At 40.6% G+C, this 21,336-nt stretch overlaps 1 protein-coding gene across 1 annotated transcript; it reads right to left on the bottom strand.

Moving 5' to 3' along the window:
- Positions 1–127: 127 nt before the first annotated feature.
- Positions 128–20,358, bottom strand: apln (apelin). Its single transcript, XM_079838198.1, has 3 exons — positions 19,949–20,358; positions 6,733–6,905; positions 128–2,986 (listed from the first exon to the last, which is right to left on the bottom strand). The coding sequence occupies exons 1-2, from the start codon at positions 20,013–20,015 to the stop codon at positions 6,739–6,741; spliced, it is 234 nt and encodes a 77-aa protein (XP_079694324.1). The 5' UTR covers positions 20,016–20,358; the 3' UTR covers positions 128–2,986; positions 6,733–6,738.
- Positions 20,359–21,336: the final 978 nt, after the last annotated feature.

The following is a 21,336-nucleotide window of genomic DNA, read 5'->3' as shown; positions in this document are numbered from 1 at the left end:
CGCAAGCTCCATTTACCTGATGTGCTGACGGGGACGATGGGTTCGACGGCAGAGGAGGGTGAGAAAGCTTTTTTGTGTCCATGACATATTGTGCAGCAGACAACTTTTTCTACACTTTTTTTTTTTACAACCTTACACACAAAAATAAAATACAGCTTTCCACACTCTATCGAAAAGTAAGCTTTGGACAACCAGCTAGACAAGAATCAGTCAATTTAATTGTCACAAGACACTGGAAAACCATTACATGCCAAAAGACTTGTTTTCAGGATTTAATTTTCCAGCAGCATAATGGAATTGCAAAAGTGCAGCCTTGCATGTCCGTACAGAGAACTGTTGGAGGAAAGCCAAGTGATTGATAGGGGTCTCTGCTATAGCAAGCTTTGGATTTTGTCATATTTGTCTTTGGATGTTTGATGAAACAGATAACCATCACCATCGGTGGGAAGGGGGGTCGGGTCGGTTGTCGTAAGTAGCAGTGACGGGCTAGTTTTTCAAGATTCAAGGCTTGAACTGAACTGAAACACTGCTCGATAGCCCTCCCTGGAGGGGCAGCTCAGCTCCGGTGAGGATGGTGAAGATACATTCATGAACAACAGTGTGGATACAGGCATTACTCTGCACCTCTAACAGACTCTTCAGACGGAGTGTACGGCAACTCAGACACCCAAACTTATATCTTCTCTGCATTCTGACCTACTGATCCATGAAGCAGAGCTCTCGGGAGCACTATAGTTCTGAGAAAGCGTTAATGAAATCCACATCTCTGTCTGAGAGTGTATAAAATAATCATGGCGTGACAGGAATTATTAGTATTCACAGTGCCCTAAGATTCGATACATTTTTAATCGAGGTGAGCTCGGTTGGGTGTTTTACCGCTGTGGTTTTCAGGCACTCTCTTATGAAGATCTGATTTTGCTGCGAGACGGTGTTTGTGGATATACGCGGCGGCTCTCTGTTTCCAAATCCACAGACAAACGGTGAACAGGGACTCAAATGCTAATTTGCAATAATTCGCTGTGTTGTCTAATTGATGAGCGTAGCTAACAGTATCATAAAAGCTTCTAAACTCAGCCTCATAATTTGTGTCTGACTGAACGTTATGAAGGTTTGATGATGCCCAAGCCAAGAATTGCTTCTATTTATAGATTATTACATCATAAATCAGTCGAACGCTAAGGTACTGTGGTCATTCTATGCCATTTTGACTTGTGAGCTCTATCAGACTTGAAAGAGATTTTAGTGATTCCAATCTAAAACCGATTAGCAATGGGGTTTAATAACCATCACAGCCGTCTGTGCTAAAGAGGCTCAAACTCAAAAGGCAACTGCTCCCACTGGGGAGAGAACAATAATGGCTTGTAAAAACGCAGTCTGGATGTGTAGCTACAGTGGTGGATACATAAGCATGAAGCTAAATGGTGCAGATACAAATAATGTGTTTTTCTTAAATAAATGCATGTAATATAGACCATACAGGCTTCTGTCACAGCACCCTGAGAAATGAATTGAAGTATAACAAAAATAACATCAAAAAAATGAGAACTAAACAAGAAATCATTTCCAGTATGATGTCAAATAAAGGCATAGAGTTCTGTCAGTCAAAGAATCCGGTCAAGTGGACAATCTCAGCCTAAATCATCAGATCTGTATGGAATTTTCTATTTCTTTTTTTGGTCTTATGTCTCCAAACCATGCTACCATTGCCTTTACATTGGATGTTCAAACAAATGGCAAAATGCTTACATGTGGGTAGATGTTATGCTTCCCCCAAGAAAAGAGGTAACATGTTTACTTTTCTTCTCCTGGCAGCACTGTGGAGTAGATTTGCTATTTGGCACTTCATTAAAAGGAGAGATGGTCCGCCGTATGTAGCAGATCACCCTGGCCAGTTAACAGTCATGTATCTCTGCTGTAAAGCAGCGTTTGTCATGGGGGAGGAGAAGAGGGCTCGGGACCGATGATCTCGCACTCATGGAAGTGGAGTGTGATTTTGATAATGAGACACTGTGGCTTTATCCTTAAGCTTCGGATGGCTGACAACTCTTAGGCTCATTGGTAGGATGAAGTGTAATGACCATTGGGCAGCACAATGAGATGCAATCAAGCTGTTTAACATGGATGTGCCATTGAATTATAGTCATTCAACATTTTAGAGGTAATTATAAAACCAGTATTGATAACTGAACCAGCATTGAATGCATTTACATGTACAATCTGTGTTATGGAAGTGCACATGTGTGGCGCCAAAACTCGATTTAAACAGTTTATCTCATTTAAACATGGTTTCTTGTATTGTCAGGTTTCTAGCAACTTTTTTTGTGAGTAGTTTATCAAGTAAATGCACTCATTGATACTATTATTCATGTTTTTTTTGTTTTGTAGGCAGATGATAAAATTGTGCAAAATGTAAAACAATGAATGATGCTAACCTGGCCATAATGGGCCTGAGCATTTAGTTGTGCCTTATTTTAGTTTCCCTATCACCTTCTTCCCTCATAAACACCGTTTATAAGCCAAGAGTTGCCAACATGTAGCAATTGGACAAAGCGCTGCGGTCACCTCCACGCTGGAGAGAATGGGACTAGCACACCTCGGAGAAGAAACTGACGCTTTTCGGACTATAACGGTTTGGACCAGGCTCCCCACTGCTCACACATCATGCAAAGTGTGGCCATGAAAGGGCTCTAGAAAGCAAATGAGGAAAACCACAGGAGGAGAGAGACAGACAGAGAGAGACAGAATCTGATAGCTCGGGCTCAATACCCCCCACCCCCGTTCCCGGCCCACAATTCTTCGTAGAGCTGAGGGTGAGTGGCTTGTCCTGGTTTTTTGTGGACAGAAGAAGAGTTGCTTGAAGAACCAGCAGGTGCTATGGACATCACTCTTCAGGCTGGGCTAGCAAAGGCCCCTTGTTGCAAGGCCCCCCAAGGCAAAGGAAGAGCATAGAAATCAGAACCAAGGGGGAGGGCACTCTAAGCTGTGCCTGTGGACAAAAGAAAAGAGACATGATACAATGCAGGGTTTTTCTATACTTTTACTAATTGGCACAGGTAACTGGTACCGAATGTAACAGGCAAGAAAAGAATGGTTAGAGCAAGTCATCAAAGTTTTAAATATCCTGAAGGTTACTCAAAAAACATCTAGCTAGTTCTTTCAGTATTCATGGATCATCAAGAAAGACATGCATACAGGATTGGAATGGCATGAGGGTTAGTGATTTGTGTCAAAAAACCCAGATGGCAGATGAGACGAGTTTCATTCTGTATTCAGAGGTATTGATCGTTTTCTCAATAATTTAATTATTTTTAAGCTTATTGAAGGGATAGACATTTACCTTTATGTCATTCCAAACCTGTATGCATTTATTTCTTCTGCAGAACACAAAAGAAGATTTTTTTTGAATATCTTTTTATGTTCTACTCTACAAAACAAAGAAATTCCAACAGGTTTGGAATGACATGAGGGTAAGTAAATAATAACAGAATGTTTATTTTTGGTTTTTGGTTCATGCATCTGGAGTGTAACACTAAAAATGTAATGTTCCTATTTTTCACTTTGAGCAAGGAATCTGTGTAAATCAGTGAGGTCATCTTTTAGTGTTTTGTTCATAACGTCACAATGATTTCAGATAGTTGTAGCTGTCAATGAGCTTTATTCTTCCACTACAATCTTATTGCCCATTGAGCGATAAGAACCATCTTTTTACTTGCTTTGTTACACCTGCATATTTCTGTGTTTGACTCATGTACAGTGCATGTACCGGTGATTCTTATCTGAACCATGTTTTGTTTGTGACTAATCACGTTTGTGATGCTCTATGACATCATGCCGATTGTCAGAAAATACCCACAACAAGGAGATGCGTGCACTTTAAAAGAGAAACTTTTTGTCAGGCAGTTGTTTTCTAATCATCTAGTGTGCCCCTTGGTACTTTAATGAGGCTGATTTTCAATTTCTACCTCTCTGCAGTGCCTTTGTGCTTGGAAGTCTTTGAAGAGGAGGTCTCTTCAACATGTGTTGTTCCTCTTATATGTTGTGGCATCTGGATCTTGTAACGGGTTGTTCATTCTTGTGTTGCTTGTGTTCTATTACTGCAACTAGTTCTCATAATATTCAGCTGAGCTTTTAACCTCCTTTTCCGTTTACTTCCTAGAGCATTCACAATGAAGAAGCCCCATCCAATGTGTTGTTTAGTTAGACTGGTTGATCTTAAGGGAATATTCAGGGTTTCAGGTAAGTGAAGCTCAATCAACAGCGCTTGTGGCATAATGTTGATTTACCACAAAATTTATTTGTAACTTTTCCCTCCTTGTCTTTTACAAAAAAAGGTGTCAATCCGTAAATGCTCAAATATTTGGTTAAATGTTTCAGTAGTGCAGCCACAAGATAAAACAATAGTGTGAAAAAAAGAAATTGTTTTCTAACCATTTCCAGTTATATCCAGTTTTATAACTTTGTTGCTGTGACAACATAGTGCCAAAAATTGTAAAACGATTATAGAATGATGAGAATAACTTAAAAATGCACTAGTTTAAACAGAAAAATTAAGTGCTCTTATGACTTTTTCCCTTTTATTTATTTTGTAGTAATAAACATTGTCATGTTGTTGATTGAATCAACATTGAAATGCTGTTGATTGAGCTTAACTTTGAACTGTGAATATCCCTTTAATGAGAGTGTCAAGTTATTTTTAATAGTTTTGTTATAAACACTTGTTCGTACTTGTTTAAATCATCCCATTGGTGTTAAGTTCTCAATTCAGGCAATGATTCCCTTCTCTGACATCCTTCTCAACTGCAAGCACAGTGGTGCTGCATAATGAAAAAAGAAGAAAAAAGCCTTTCAAGTGCCTCCACTGTGGCCTTATTCGGTGGTTCTCTGTCTGTTATCAGCCCTTGAGGAGAGTTAATTGCCCCGGTCAGTCTGTGCCCCGTTTTAGCCATAGATGATGAAGTGTGAGGCTACATTTCTCACACTGCACAAAATGTGAGATGTTGTACACAAGCCAGATGCAGGTCAAACACTTTAGTGGGAGTCCCATCTGGGCCATGGACTGATTTACTGTACTGTGTCATACAGTAATTATCGCAACATGTTCTCTTTAGCGATAAAATGTCTGTCAAGGAAATGAATATAAATGTAAATGTATCACATTGTGGATATAATGAACTGTGAGAGGATTAGGAGAAGAATTTTGGGGTTTGGTACCGCAGGCTTGATTGGCACATTAGTCGCCTCAAATGAACTGGTTCACCAAAGCGGGCCCAAAGGAATGTGGGTGAATGTGCTAAAAGACGTGAACTTTGAACCCTAGTACGGCATGAAGGGAGCTAAAGAAGGAGCCGAATGAAAGAGAAATCTTCGTCTTGTTTGGGGTTGAAGTGCTGTTTGTGGACTCTACATTGTGAGTCACTGAGCCGTTCCATTTAATGGAGCTACACAACTTCCTGCAGTTCCCTTCATTGTGCTGCCAGTATTCTGGGGATCAAAACAAGTATTGACTGCCCAAATCACTCAAAGAATATGTGAATATTGGTTGGGATGGGAGTGCATACATAGACGTTGATGTTTGTGTCCACCTATGGGGACATTAAGATTTTTTTCTATGTGCTTTGTCTTAGATCGACGAAGCAAATTAATAGTAATTGTTTACCAAGTTTAAATTTTTTTTTTTACATTTGCTATAGAGGATTTGAGGGTTTGGGATTTCTCACTTTTTATTGCCTTCATCTCAGCTTTTAAAAATGATTAACTGTGCCATAAAGAGCTGACTTGTTCTTCTCCATAGACTCTGGTCTTATATGTGAGGTTAATTTATGGCTCTGCAGGCTTGTATTGTGAACTCCTGTGGGGTCATTGTATCCTGTTAAGTCATCTTGTTTTAAAAAAGCTGTGAATGAGTCCTTGCATATCTCTCTGCATCCTCTGAAAAACTGTGGGTCAGCATTTCAGTTCGAAGCTTATAAGTAATAAAACATAACCGTGTTGATACGATCTGCCAGATGCCATTCTCTTTTATTTATTGACGTTGTAACTTGAATGTTTCCTTAATAAAGGCCACATTAAAATATATGCTTTGGTGCTACATCACTGAACATTTCATGGAGACAATGTTTGTAAGAAGAGAAAAAACTTTTATTAAACATAAAAAAAAATGTTGCCTGTGGAATTGTTTATCTAGACGTTAAGTTAAATATCCTTTTTATGTGGAAAAACTAGCTGAAGCGGTTCAGATGAGATTCTGGAGTATTATCTTTGGATAGGGAATTTAATTGGCATTATCAGGATAATGGAAACATGTTGACTCAGATATAATACAACATTTATATTGTATTATATTCCACTCTGTATGGGTTTTGTAGATCTGCTGGAGAAGATTGGGACCACAGAAGCTGGCAGTCTAAAGTCCGGTAATCTCATAAAGACAAGCAGTTTTTCTGTGCCAGCAGTAATCTATAATTCATGAAAGAAGTGAAGGAGCGAGCAGGTTTCTGTCAATCACAGTCTCCCTTTCTTCATGTTATTCTCCTGCATTCCCAACCTTCCTCAGTATGCACTCAACGATTGAGACAGGTGCTTTTCTCAAGGCCTATCCAGAACTGCTCCATTTATTGATGGAAATTAGATTGTTTTTCTTTTTTCCTCCCCCTTTTATTGGTTACTCAAATTCTGTTCTGCTCTTATTGTTGCTTTTAGGCTATTGCATTGGTACAGTAATGTCAAACTGACCTTGCTCTAAAATGGCATGGGTCCCTTATGGGAGAGACGGGGTCGAGGGCGTCTCCTCCTCCAGCCAGAGGGTCTTTGGCTCCGGCCGGCTCGAGCGGTATTCTGCCGTAAAGGAGTCCTCATGCTGCCCACCTCCTCCAGCTCTTTGCTATGCTCGGTGGAGGCCATTGGACCTGCGGACAAAAAAAGTGTTGGTGAATTCTGAAACCCAACATAAAATAAGGATAAAATGGATGATGCACTTGTCTATTTTTAAAGTATCTTGTTCATTTTGATAAAACCGATTTGCAAAAAACAATGTCTCCAAACATTTTTTTCCAGTGGTTGGATAAAGACTTAGCCCCACCCCAAAATCACAACAAATCAATTGAACAAATTACATGTTTCACCTTTAGGAAACTTTATTAACATAGTTTACTGCTGCACAAGAACTACCAAAAAGTGCCTCAGCACAGTCACGGACTGTTTACGTGCAAATCTTTAAACTTCTCACTTCATGTGAGGAGTATCTGTCTCAATAACACTGGGCAGATGCTTGTCCTGAACACATATTTGTCTGTGCGTCTATGTGCACTACACTGCTCGCTTGTGAGCGTGCTCAGATGTTTCTAGTCATCTCTCAATAAGTGCGAGTAGATCCTTTAAGCCCGTCTCATATCCACAGCTTGATCCACATCAGTGCGTCTCTAACCTCTCACCTCTTTAGAAAAATCAAACAAGTCCTCCGGAGAGAGCAAACATTCTGGGAGGTTTTGGGGAGACCTTGATCTGTGCAGCACTATCTGATGTCAGTGATCTCCCATTCAAGCCCTGAATTGGCTTTCTAAGGGTGTTTTGTTTGAGTTCATCATAGGGATTGGATGTCTTTCCATGGAAAGTTCCCAGTCTTCCTAATGACAGAAGCTAGAATCTATGAGACCCGTCTTTTCCTACATTATTGAAGGGGATGAATGGGAAAACGTGCTTGGTCAATCATCAGTTATGTTTCCCGTTTCAGGCCACTGCCTTCATTCCATACTATACACATACCATACTGTCCTCTTTCCGCTGAAGCGCATGAAGATAATTCACCCCGTTCTTCCAAATTCATCTCCCTTTTATGCATACGTCTTTCTTCCTTAACCTTTTTTGTCTATGTTTGTCTTTAACTCCAAAAAAACGCTGTCAGAAATGTCTTAAAAAAGGAATCTTTCAGTGAGAGCTCAACAAATGCCTATCCTACAGAGTAAACAGAGAATCCCATTAACCTTTTCCCAGCAAGAACTTGAATGAGATTATTCTCGTCGGGTCAAGACATTCCTAACATCTCCCTGGGGAGTGACAGACAACCTATATTAAGACAACAGGGTGAGGGTTTTTGAAAATATCACAACACAAGCCATTCTTGTGAACTAAACAAAAAAGTCTCATTAAGAATAAGCTGAAGTTTAGACATATTCTTTGTTTTGGAACATGGTAGCTTGTTTCGAGCTGTCTGAGCTGGTCATTACCTGGTAAAAGCTGGTAGACCATCTTGAATGAGAAACAAACCAGTTTGGAGAAGATAGAAACCTGCTTAGACCAGCTAGAAACCAGCAAACATGCTCCAAAACACATCTACCAGCTTAAAATGGATTTTACAGCAGGAAAACACAAATTAATAACTAATAGCTAGCAGTGAAAAAACAGGGTAACATGGAAAAGACAGATATACTCTGACTGGAATGTATTTATTTTCAGTGACAGAGACAGTCTGTTTTTTTTTTTTTCTTTACAGAGAGCATTAAGCAGCTAATGGCATACGATTTGAGTTGGTAATTATACAGCCTTGAAAAGTTTAAATGACTTAAATCTTTGACAGTTAGTACATGTAGTGACTGGACGACGTGAGGCTAAACACGTTGCCTATAAGTCTGCTTATGAGTTAAATATCCTCAAACTATATTTTTAAATTCCTGACAACTCAAATTACATTTACAAACTAATCGCCTTTAGCTGACACATTACACATTCACAGCGGACTAATTCGGCAAACAGTGGACTAATTCATTTGCCCCACAGAAAGACTACATTGCATATTTCAACATCTCATGGAATAAGGAAACTCTAAATCTCATCTATCCACCAGGCCTGCTAATCTGAGCATTAACCTCCGGTAATTTCTCCAGAAATGAATGAAGCAAGTTTACACATTCTGTCTGCATTCAAGTCATTTCTTTCTAATCTGAGGGGTTTAACATGTAAAAAGGCTCTGTGATCAGAAATTCCCCCCACCTGATTGGTCCTTTAAAACACGTAGGGTCAGCTGTGAGAAAAGCTGTCTTTTTTGCTTTTTCAGTACCATAATCACTCAACCCAACATATTGTTCATCATGGCATGCGGAATAGTCTTGAAATGTCTCTGAGGGGGCAAAAACACAATGTTTTTCGTCCAGGCAGGCAGAAGTGGCTGTAATTACACCTGGCTGAGCTGAACGCAGCACATCACCGCAGCTCTACTATCAGTGTCTGTCATAAACCTCTCCATAATGACACAATTTAGATGTTTCCTGCCATCCCCATCTGACAGGCAGCGTTTGCTGCCCGCTTAGCTTTGAGGGGAGCAAATCGCTCAGAAAATTGTCATCCCAGGCCAGAAACAAGATGCTGCTAAAAATAATCTCTGGTTGTGAGAAGAACAGCGTTTATGAATTAACTCAAGACATGCATTAGACTGATGAAGAGGGAGGTCTATTTTAAGCACTCAGAATCACTCCATTGTCTGTTTTACGACTCTTGGCTTCTTCTCAATCTGCATAGCTCCTTGTGTGACTCTGCGGGTCGTATCCATGCTTCCTGGCGAATGCAAAGTGACAGGAGCAATAACCGTGAATATACTATAATAGATGGCATATGCTGATGGGATCTTCCTCTAACTTGCTGCTTGTTTACCAGACCCACTCAGGGATGAAAACGCTCTAGCCCCTTTATTGCATTAGATCTGATGGCGCTGATAGTGGGCCTCCTTCTCACCAACATAATTTCTTCCAGGTTCACCGCCTAATGACAAGCTAGTCAGGAAGTAATATTCCAATAGATGCTTCTCACGATACCAGCAGTCTTATCTGAAGACGTCAAACTCTTAAAGTCCAAAAATGAAAATTTTGTAATCATTTACTCATCCTTGTTGTTCCAAATTTGTTTTTTTCTGTGGAACACAAGAAAGACCTGTGTCTCAGTATTTTTTGTCCACACAATGAAAGTCATTGAGGTTCAGTGTTGATTTGGACCCCATTGACATTCATTGTATGGATATAAACAGTCTCCCAGATTATGGCACGGAATTATATCATGTTGGTTGTTGTACATATCGCGGCAGTTTGGAAATTAAATGTCTGATGAGTGGTGCTATATGGTTAATGCTCTATCACATCTCATCATCTGAGCAAAAGTAAATGTGAGATGGCATTTGCTTAAGTAACCGTGATATTTTAGCTTACTTCTACTTTGATCTCTTTTATCAAGTGTTGTGACTTGTACTCAAGTGCAATGCAGTACAAGGTGTGCTACCGAGCAAGTTTGCTTCATCAGAAAAGCTATAGAGCTTATGTGATGTAGATGTCAAAATGTATTAGTTTACAAATCATGCGCAATGGTAAAAGTGCTAGGAAGGTCGTAACATATATTGTAAAATGCTGAACCACACACAAAAAATCGTTATTAATCGATAATCTGCCTCTGTAATCATATGTGTGAAAAGGAATAAAAGTTGTTTCCGTTTTACTACCACTAGTGCTGGAAACTGCAGTGAATTGTATAGTTATGGTTTTGAAGTTTTAGGCAAAGGCACTTTTTTTAATGAGCCTATGTTGAAATTTCAGTTTTGGGAGCCGTTCGATCTGGCAACACTGAAATCATGCAGTCACCACAACTAGCGCCCACAGAGATAGTGGCATGACAGGAAGTTTCCAGATTGGTCAGCTTTCCTCTAGGCTAATGATAAATAGCCAGATCGTTGCCATCTCATCCTCTAGTACCACACTCCTTAGGTTCATCCATTATGTTGACTTTTTAACACGACTGCCTCGCTGTGCCTCGCCTCCGCTGGACACCTTGTGTCTGATAGTGTGTCCCTGTAAATCCCAGGGCTGCCTCTTAGCCGAGAGAGTTATCCATCACCCAGCACTTTCCTGACAGGGAGAGAGAGGCCCAGGGTAGGCAACGCTTATAAAGGGCCGAGCACAATCTGATGAATGGTTTACCGAATTTCTCTGACTGGCCTAAATTTACAATACACTCCCTGTACAAACACACAACATGAAAAATAAAGAGCCGTGACTTCCAATAGATATAAAGTTTAGGCTAGTCTGAAGACCTTTAAACTCAGGGCACCAGATGGATCTAATCTTTTACTCACTACTCCAGGAAGTGAGAGATTAGATCTACTTACACGCAAAGCAGAACCAGGTGAGGAGAGGGCAACACTTATTTATGGCCGGTTGTACTACATGTATTATCTCTGCTCATACATTTGCCCTAACACCTCCACCCCCACCCATCTTAAATCAACCAAATTCAACAACCAATCAACGTATAATATAATTGCTCTGTCTATGCAAATTAAAACCGTCTTGCTTGGTTAGTTTGTTTGCACAATGTTCCGCAAGTATTGATTTGTTTGTCATTGTTTACAGAATATTCTGCTTGACTACCCTGTCTATTTATTGTGGAGACATGGATGCAGTGGTGGGCATGATGAGAAGACATCCAGCATCTCACTCTCCCCACAGCTTGAGACTGCAGTCATAACAGCTCTTGTAAGGGCGTCTCCACAAACATGCATAATGGATACCGGCAACACAGCCACATCATAAGTCAAAGGTGACACAAAGTGTTATGGAGGTTTGTGTATTTTCTCATCTTTTGTTTTTAATAGCAGCCTGAAGCTAATAAGGTTTTGTGTGTGGCTTTATCTAAAGAACTAGAGCATGTCTAAACAGATCCTTTTCAATTCAAAAGTTAACAGGCCTTTAGATAACATTGAGTGCACTTACATGCATCTTACACTTAATAAGCAGACAATTTGTCAAGTCATGTATGAACTGTGATTTTATATTGATATTGCTAGATAAAGTGTGGGTTTAGAAGGCATACATATTTGTATGTTTGCATAAACAGTGAAACGTACATTATAAACATATTGATAGCGGCTAAAACACATTTTTATGAATAAATGAAAATGTGAATTCATAGAATATTGAATTCATGGAAGTAATAAGTAGATGTTATTGTTTTTAATCAATATAATATGAAATCCAAAACATATATTTTTAAATAAAAAATGTCAAGTGTATCTGTACAAATGTATTTATAATATAAAGTATTGATAAAGATTTTGATACATTGATACATTTAGAGTAGTTTTAGATATATATGTGACCATGGACCACAAAACAAGTCATAAGGGTCAATATTTTTATTGAGATTTATATATAATAATCTGAAAGCTGAATAAATAAGCTTTCCATTGATGTATGGTTTGTTATGATAGGACAATATTACATTGGTCGATATACAACTATTTGAAAATCTGGAATCTGAGCATGCAAAAAAAACTAAATATTGAGAAAATTGCCTTTTAAAGTTGTCCAAATGAAGTCCTTAGCAATGCATATGTCTACTGATAATACATTTTGATATATTTACGGTAGGACATTTACAAAATATCTTTATGGAACATGATCTTTACTTAATATCCTAATGATTTTTGGCATAAAAGAAAAATCTATAATTTTGACCCATACAATGTATGGTTGGCTATTGCCACAAATATACCTGTGCGACTTATGACTTATGGTTTTGTGGTCCAGGGTCACATATGTGCAAACATGAATTACAAATACCTTTAAATACTAATGAGATCAGGCTGGTCAGATTTTTTTTTCAGGAGCCCAATTAGCCTCTCTGTTCTGTGTCCTGGTGGCTTACATCTTGTATGCATATCTGTTTTTGCTTCAACTTCAAAACTTGAGAAAAAACATTTTATTTGATGTTTTCTTCCATCATCTGTTTTTATAATAAGCATAATTCTGATAGTTAACCATCATTTTGATGCACATGTAAACATTCATTGATGCTCAGTTGCACATGAATCATTTTAGCGTATGAAATTCCATGCTCCCATCGTTTGTGCTGTGTGTGATGCCAAATAATTTCCAAAAGCATTTTGTGAATGAATGTGCATGTGCGTGACTGTTGGTGCTTTGTTTTGCCTTGCATATGTGCGAGAAGAGGCGTGGAGTCCCATGGGGGTGTAACCATAGCTGACGGTGTGTGACGTCAGAGGCGTGATCCCCAGTGTCTCGGAGGACATTCATTCAATGAAATAAGAGAGAGAGAGCTCCACACTTAGCTGCTTTTTCTCCGCCATACACGCAGGCATGCCAATTTGATGCCCGCTAAGACTATCCTTTAGCTAGTCACACTTGATCATGAGCATTATGCCTAGAATGAGACACATTAATTAGCATGAAACCCCAGAATGAATCACTTGCCTAGCTCATAAATAAGACCCTGTTACACTAAATTTCCTAACAGTGTGCTATTATGTCCCTAAATATACTACTTCTGATATGGAAATGATGTTAAAGAAGCCAGTAAGACTCCCCGAGTGGCGTCTGAAATCAGCAGCCTGGCCTTTTGAAGCCTGGAGTCGCTGCGCTTCTTATCGCATGCCTACCAGTAGTGCAGGGCCTTGGCATAAACTGGTACCAGTCTCTAACGTGCTCTCAAACCACGTTTCCATGGCAGCCGCTGTGAAAGGCACTCTCTGAGGAGCAAGAGAATGACATTGTCAGCTGGAATGGATCAGGTTTCCCAGTTTACAAATTTCAGCACAGGTCCATTATTAGGTGGAGGTAGGCAGTAAGATTGCTTAACCCTTTCACAGGCCAGTCGTTGTATTTCATCACAACGGAGGCTGTTTGATATTCAGCATTGTGCTGCTGTGATAGCACGCGGCTTGCAGGAGAAAATGAAGGCGTGCATTGTGTTCTGCAACTCCGCAGAGGAACAAAATCGCATGAAAAGTTCACAGACTTTCCCACACCTCCACTTTGAGCTCCATTACTGAAAATAAGAGCAGCGCTCTGATAAAAGTGGCTGAAGCTTCTTGTCACCGCTCTTTTCTCTGATCGTTTCTGACACCCTCAGATGGTGTGCAGCCTAGCAAGCAAACTACACATGACCCAAATTAGCACTAAGCTATAATAATGTGGTTAGAAATGGCCCGGTTCCGAATGATCAGAGAGCTGCAGGTTCAAAGCGCTACGGCTGCTGCCTTGACTGCTAATGATGTGTTGAGAGAAAGAGAAAAGATGAAAAAAAAAGGGGAGAAGGCTGATTAAGACTTGCACAAGCTCTTGCACCAGCACTTCAGACTGGTAGGGGTGAATCACTGGGTAGAGGTTACTGCAGGTTGGACCTTTAAGTACAAGAAAATCAAGTGAGCCGATCATGCAAAGCATCTTAAGTGCGATTTCTTCTGAATTGGCTTCCAGGGTAAAACAGCATGCCGTCTCAAAGAGGATTTACCTCAGAGACGGGCAGCAGCGGCGATCGAGACCCGAATATTCTCGTCAGCAGTGATGGGCTCAAACTCAGCATGTTGGTAATCGTCAAGAAAGTGCTAGCTCTTTTGCGACGGGATGCTCTGGCAGTCTATTTCCAAGGGCTCTCTAATCGGTAATGAACCACATCCACCCCTTATTATTGTGCTGTCAGCTGTGAGCCCGCATGCATACTGTCTTTAAAGTGGACTAGTGATGGTATAGCTTCAATTCTCCTGCTTTGGGCCCAGTGCCTAGCTATTGAAAGGAGTGTCAACCGGTGCATGCTGGGATATTTCCAGCTGAGATCACACTAAACAATCAGTCATGAAAAGACACATATGTGTCATATGGATGAGAACGGACTGATGGTGCATGATTAACAGCTCAGATGTGAATGGCTGCTTGTGTTGTGTGATGGAGTGTTTTTGTTTCAGAAAATGTGCCCTGGTTCTCACAGTAACGTTGTGGTTCAAGTTACAGGCCATATTTAATTACTGACAGTTCATTTACCTTTTTTGTTTATGTATGTTGGTATATTAACCACAGTGTTTAACCAGAATAAGATTAAATGTAAAGCTTCACAATCTTTGAGTAAACTCTCTGTCTGAATTGTATATGTATTTACAGAATCCGGTTCCAATTTCTGCATGCTAGTTTAACAAACAAGACTTATTCATTCAACATGATGTTTTTCTTTTAGTGCGTGTTTTGTCTCTTGTTGATATCAGCTCATGCATACCTAATTTGTTCTAAACTGAAAGACGGGAATTTATATAGCATGATAAGATTTGCTTTGACGCATAATATCTTTCAGTTTTGAATTGTTCCTTCTGGACATCTTAAAAACAATTTCCTATCCTTCACAACAAATTGGATGACATTCAATATATTTATCAGAATTGTTTTTAGCTTCATAAGAAATACATGCATAGAGGTGCTACATTTAATGCGCAACGCCCTCAATTAAAGAGATCAGAGAATACTTTGAGGCTTGAGTTTGTATTGGCGGTATAAGATTTAGTGCAATAAAATTGAAGGCATAACACATATCCTGTACCTTGAGGCTTGGAATTATGGGTAGTCCCAGTGGGGGAATCAGTAAAGTGTTCCAAAAACTCTTGAACACTTCTCATAAACAATCCAGTCAGTTTCTCACATCCATGCTGCTCAGAGCAATCATAACCCCGGCTCTGTGTTTCTGAATGGATTTAGTGAAGTACCCAGAGTAGAAGCCTTAAATCAGGCTAATGGTTTGATGTGATATACTTCTGAAATAATCTGGGAAAGCACGATAGAAGTACAAACAACAATGTGCTATTTTTCTGCTTTTAACTGCGAACAAAACCAGGCCTGTGTGCTACAAATGTGTTTTTCATTCCTTGCTCTTCAAATTGAGCATGAAAATAATTAAAGCACATTTATTCCCCGACTTGAAATATTTATACAGCATTTTGCCTTGCTGTTCATAAAAATGTCCACTCTGATCGTATCTGATCAGCGACCACAATAAACGTAATGCTTAATATTTGAAAAGGGAGCTATAAATCAGGTTAATAACGGGCCCCTGTGGACGCAGCAAGGCGTTCGGTATATCTGGCTTTAATTAAAAAGTTGGGGAAAGAGAGGGAGATTTTGGGGGTGTCGAGGGATATGTTTTCTGATGTATAGAGGAAGGGGCCTAGCTAATGGTTTGTCAGCTTGCTTGTGGGTACAGGAGGCATGTAGCTAGCCAGATGCAGTGTGATTCTGAGAGAGAGTACAGTGAGCAAGCATCCATTTGAAGCAATTTTGGCACCGGGCCCATTATATTCCCCACATTTGTCCACCTGCAAGTTCGGGAAGACCACCAGCTGTGAAGTTTTAAAGACCTTTTAATATTTTAGCGGCTGTGTTCCTCACCACATCAGAAGCCTGTTCAGTCGCTTTTTTCTTTTCTTTCTCCTCCATCAGCACCCTTCAGGATTTCTCCTCTGCATCTGTTTAATTCTGATGGTGGAGGTGATCTGATATATTCAGAGTGCTCTGAATTGCATTGTGCTGGCCTATAGCAATCACACATGTCAAGACAAATTCGGAATGCCACTGGGGAGCTTTTCTTAAAGGTTACCCTATGTCTTTACCACATGAGTTATAATAGAGCTCAGAAAATGTACTCTGTTTTATAAAGGGCACTGTTTTATTGGTCTGCTCTGCCGGAAAAATAACCACTTCCACAGCTCCGAGCAGATATTTATGAAGTATTTTTAAAATGGTGCAACAAGTTGGCAAAGACTGCAAATGACCCTTTGCTTGATCTGTTTGAATGGGCATTATGTAGGTAAAAATGTCAGTACACTCTTAAAAAATGCTGGGTTAAAAATGGACTAACCCAGCAGTTGGGTTGTTTTAACCCAGCGGCTGGGTTAAATGTTGCTGGGTTAGTCCATTTTCAACCCAACTTGGGTTATTTTTAACCCTGCATTTTTTAGAGTGTATGTACATTACTATAAAATAGTAATTGTTCAGGGAATAGATCATCGTTATGCCATTCCAAACTTATTTAATTTTCTTTCTTTCATGAAACAAATGTATGCACTCGGCTGAATTCCCTGGGATTCAAACCCCTGCCATTGGCATTGCTAGCACCTACTCAACTTTGAGCTACATGGATGCTTCAAAAGCAGAAGTTTGCTATAAGCTCCAAAAAAAAAAGCACTATAGGGGTATCGAAAATGGTCAATATAGCTTGTCAATTATACAAGTTTAGTAATGCCATATAAAAACAATTATTTAATAAATGTAATATTCACTGATAATCTTCTCCACCACAGCTCATTTATGTTTGTACTTACATGGTGCATTTGCACAAATATTACCAAATATTCCAATTGCACAAATGAAATTGTGAGTAAAATAAACGTTTAGTTTTTTTCATACTGAGGTATGTAAAGGTCTTAGAACTCATGAAATGCAGCGTACAAGTCACATGGATTACTATTATGAAGATTTTTTGGAGTTTTGTATTCATTTTTGTTGTCACTTTCATTGCATGGGGAAAAAAACACTACCTAACATTTTCATTTGTTGTCATAATTTGAAGAAAGTCATACGAGTTGGGAATGACAGGAGGGTGAGTAAATGATGACAGTATTTCATATTTTCATACTGGTACATTACATTGAACTCTTATTTATAGTTTATTTGCATATCTCTAACAAATCACACTGCAGACCTTAAAGTGAAACCATAGATAGAGGATATCCAGGTTACTCATAAAATAGATCTGAGTCGCTGACCCTCTGTATGTGTGTGTGAGCATTTGCACGTACTGTATGTGTGTGCATATGTATGTTTGTGAAAGAGAGAGGAACTCAGCCAAAAATTCATCATGCCTCAAAGCACCGCTGAATGATTCTTCATATTCCTGTGATGACCTTCCTGTAGTGCTCATCTCCTTCATGCTGCTTTGACACTATTATCATGTTATCGCTGGACATCTGGAAAAGTTTGTCTGTTTGTGTTCTCTCCGTGGCCCCTATAATCAAGTGCGTAACCGCAAACACCTTCTTCACATTAAGTGAACTCATGGAATTATGATTTAATGCTTCCTGCATGCTTTTAGCACATGGCCTCTGGTGTTATTTCACAAAATATCCTGCTCTTACCTCTCGTTTCTTCTAAAAAGAAACATTGTGTGGCTGAAGACTTCCTAATGAGCTTTATATTTGTTTTGCTGGGGTCTCACGCTGACCCAGGACACGCACAGTGAGCGACAAGCCTGTGCAAGATCTCCTACGCTACTTCAAAGTTTAATACCGAGTAATAGCATTGTTGACAGCTCACATGAAATAGATAATGCCCGAGATCTGATCTCCACACCGTCACCTGGACGAAGAGGACAAACCAAGCAGCTACAATTACACCATCTCAGGACTTCTCTGCGTGTATGTGTGTGCGTGTTTGCTCTCTAGACTGTATTTTTGAAAGGACTTATCCCGCGCTTCCGTGACATTGAAAGATGAGGCGTCGATATCGGACTCGGACTGACAACCCAGAGTGCCTGAACTGTTTCCACAATATGAAGTGTTTACATACCAGACTTGAGAGTGGAAGACAGATTGCTTTCAGGATGAATTATGAATGGCTCAATGCACTCAAGATTTGCCCATTCTTGAGGGGAAGCCCATTACAAGACGAGCAGATTGAGGTATGCGCAGACGAGATTAGCAGGGCCGCAGCCGTTCTGCTGGGTGACACTCAATGCCTGCGGTAGCAAAGCCGCTGTCGCCTGTTGCACCATGACTTCTCTGCGTCCCCACCCTCTTTCAACCTCAGAGAAAGCAGTGTGCAGATCACCCCCATTGCACGGTTGAGACGGATGGCAATTTCCAGCAAACTCCCAGTGTACTGGAAAAGCGTTTGTCTGAAGATGAAAGGCTTCACACCCGCTGCCTACACACCGAGCCGCTTCCAACACCTTCCCGCGACAGCGCGCAGCTCCGGCTCCCCGCGGCTCCCTCACCCCCATCTCATGATGGAGATAATACTACTAATAGCGCAAACAAGGCAGTCTGACCTGGATCACACGTTAGTAGCCTGTCCTTCCGAGGATCAGGATCAGGCTCCACACACATGCAGGGAGAGTGAAAAATGACACTGACCGTAGTGCAAGGTAATTGCTTCCCATTTACTCGTGCAGAGACCAAAATAGCAGCATCTCTCTAACAAACGTGTGTGGAAACGCAGGGTTTGCCGTTTGATACGGCCAGTAGCCACTACCCAGCACCCTTCAACATGCACACACTCTCAAACACACATGCTTCCCAGCAGTTGGACTTTAGAGAGATGTGAGCGTTTACACAAGGGCCACAGTTGTTTTTAACACAAGACTGTTACCTGCATCACATCTGCAGGGTGGCCACCGGTCACCTGACTCAAGCTCACAGCTTTGAGACTTGCGTGACATCTTTGATAAAGGGTTTTATTGTAGAAGTAGATGAAAAATAACATGGTGTTGGAGCAAGAATTACATAACGGCACAATAGCAGATTGTTTTTGGAATAAATCATATGGAGCTTAAGCACAAGAACTCTGATCTATAGCTTCAGCTCAGAGAGACTGAGAATCCATCCATGATGTGGCACAGCCCAAAAGACATGGATCAAATCCACCTTTAAACATCTACAGGAACCGTAAGTGCCAAAAGCATATCAGCGTTTTGCTTGTGAAATCCAAATTATACAACCATCTGCTGTTTTTAACACCTCATTACATGCACCACAATACCGTATAGACAAACACCTTACATTTACGACATCCAGGAGTACATAATCCTAGAAAGCCAAGCATTACATGACACCAGGAAGAATCATCATCATCATCATCATCATCTCCGTTATTTTCCTACATATGTCATGGTAAAGTCGGCAAGTAATCCACCAATGGCACAATTAACTTCATTAAATGGGCACAATAACAAGCCAAACCTCTGCAGTGCAGTACAGCGCGCAGCCAGGTGCCGTTTTCCTCCTCTCCCCAGCCCCAGAAGGCTAACCATGCTGGGTAACTGATCAACTACAGCTGCCCATTCCCGTTCCCAAGCCCAAGGCTAACAGCAGAGAGAAAAAGATAAACACAGGGAGGCAACAGCCGTCACGCTCCGTACTTACCAGCACTGGCTGAACACAGCAGAGAAACCACCAGCACAATCACCAGCGTCAAGATCTTCACATTCATTTCTGCTCTCCCCTCCGTTTCCCTGCCAGTCGCTAGCTGATATACTGTAGTGGTGTGTGTGTGTGGATGGGAGGGAGAAGAGAGTGGGTGAGCGAGAGCGAGAGAGAAAGGGAGAGAGACTGTTTGCTCTTCGGTGCGCGCGTGTGTCTGTGTGTGTGTGCGGCTGTGTGCGTGTGTGGCTGTGAATGTGTTTGTATATCTGTGTGCAAGTGTGTGACTGCGCCGCTGAGATTGAGGGCAGGTTTCTGTCGGAGTTATCCCGCCGTAATGTGCACGTTTCCCTTTTGTGAAGTCCAGTAGAATGAGTGTGAAGGAGCCTGTTTGTATCAGAGCTGATTGCCTTGAATTAGGAGCCCAAGTCCCTCATGTTGCTTATGTATCCCTGACTCTGGGGGTCACGGAATAGGAGGCTTCCTCCCCCTTGGTATTAACCCTCCCACTAAGAGAGAGAGAGAGAGAGAGAGAGAGGAAGAGGGTGGCTTTATGATATTAGTCAAACAGATACCCTTCTTAGAATTGTTTAAGTTGTGCGTGTCCGGAAACAACATCACATGAAGGAAAGATGGTTTTCTTCTCTTAAACATCTCCTCATATATAGGTAGATGAGTTGAACAGACCGACACAGTTCCCTTTCATAACCTGGGTGGCGCTTTTTCTGTCCATTTTGTGTGTGCCAGAGGAAGACTTATCAGGACCTCTGTTGTTTGTTTGATTTGCTGATTCTGAGTCATTTGTTTTGCTCTGTGTATAGATTTCCATTCTTTGCAAGAACAAAAGGTCTGATGAAAATCTGAGCAGAGGTACATTGGGTACTTCATGAATTTTCTGCCATCCAATAAACAGGAAGGGTTTAATTTCTCATTCTGAATGGTGAGTGATTTGAAATAGCCTAGAAGCAGTACAACGCTTTGTTTTCATATATATATATGTGTGTGTGTGTGTGTGTGTGTGTGTGTGTGTGTGTGTGTGTGTGTGTGTGTGTGTGTGTGTGTGTGTGTGTGTGTGTGTGTGTGTGTGTGTGTGTGTGTGTGTGTGTGTGTGTGTGTGTGTGTGTGTGTGTGTATGTGTGTTTTTTTTTCCATGAATAATATGGATGTAAGTAAGTTGATGTGTATAGTAATTTTATCTTGTTTTGTTGTTTTTTGCTTTAAATATTTGTTTTCAACCTTTGGTATCATTAATCTAGCATAATTTAAACTGTTTATGACCCACCCTCTTCATTTTCAATGCCTAAATGAGCATTCCCATAATCCAGTCAAGAGAATGAAATACAAGTGTAGCAAGAGGCCAAGAGACTGAGGCAGTCGAGGACAGATGAACA

This window comes from Gobio gobio (genome assembly GCF_949357685.1).
Source record: "Gobio gobio genome assembly, chromosome: 16".
Taxonomy (NCBI): Eukaryota; Metazoa; Chordata; class Actinopteri; order Cypriniformes; family Gobionidae; genus Gobio; species Gobio gobio.
This window is presented reverse-complemented; position numbering and strand designations above follow the sequence as displayed.

Excerpts from the sequence above, each read along its gene's own strand:
- apln (XM_079838198.1), bottom strand. The coding sequence starts at position 20,015 with ATGAATGTGAAGATCTTGACGCTGGTGATTGTGCTGGTGGTTTCTCTG. Across the intron at positions 6,906-19,948 it reads GCTGTGTTCAGCCAGTGCTG|GTCCAATGGCCTCCACCGAG; the intron begins GTAAGTACGGAG and ends TTTTGTCCGCAG.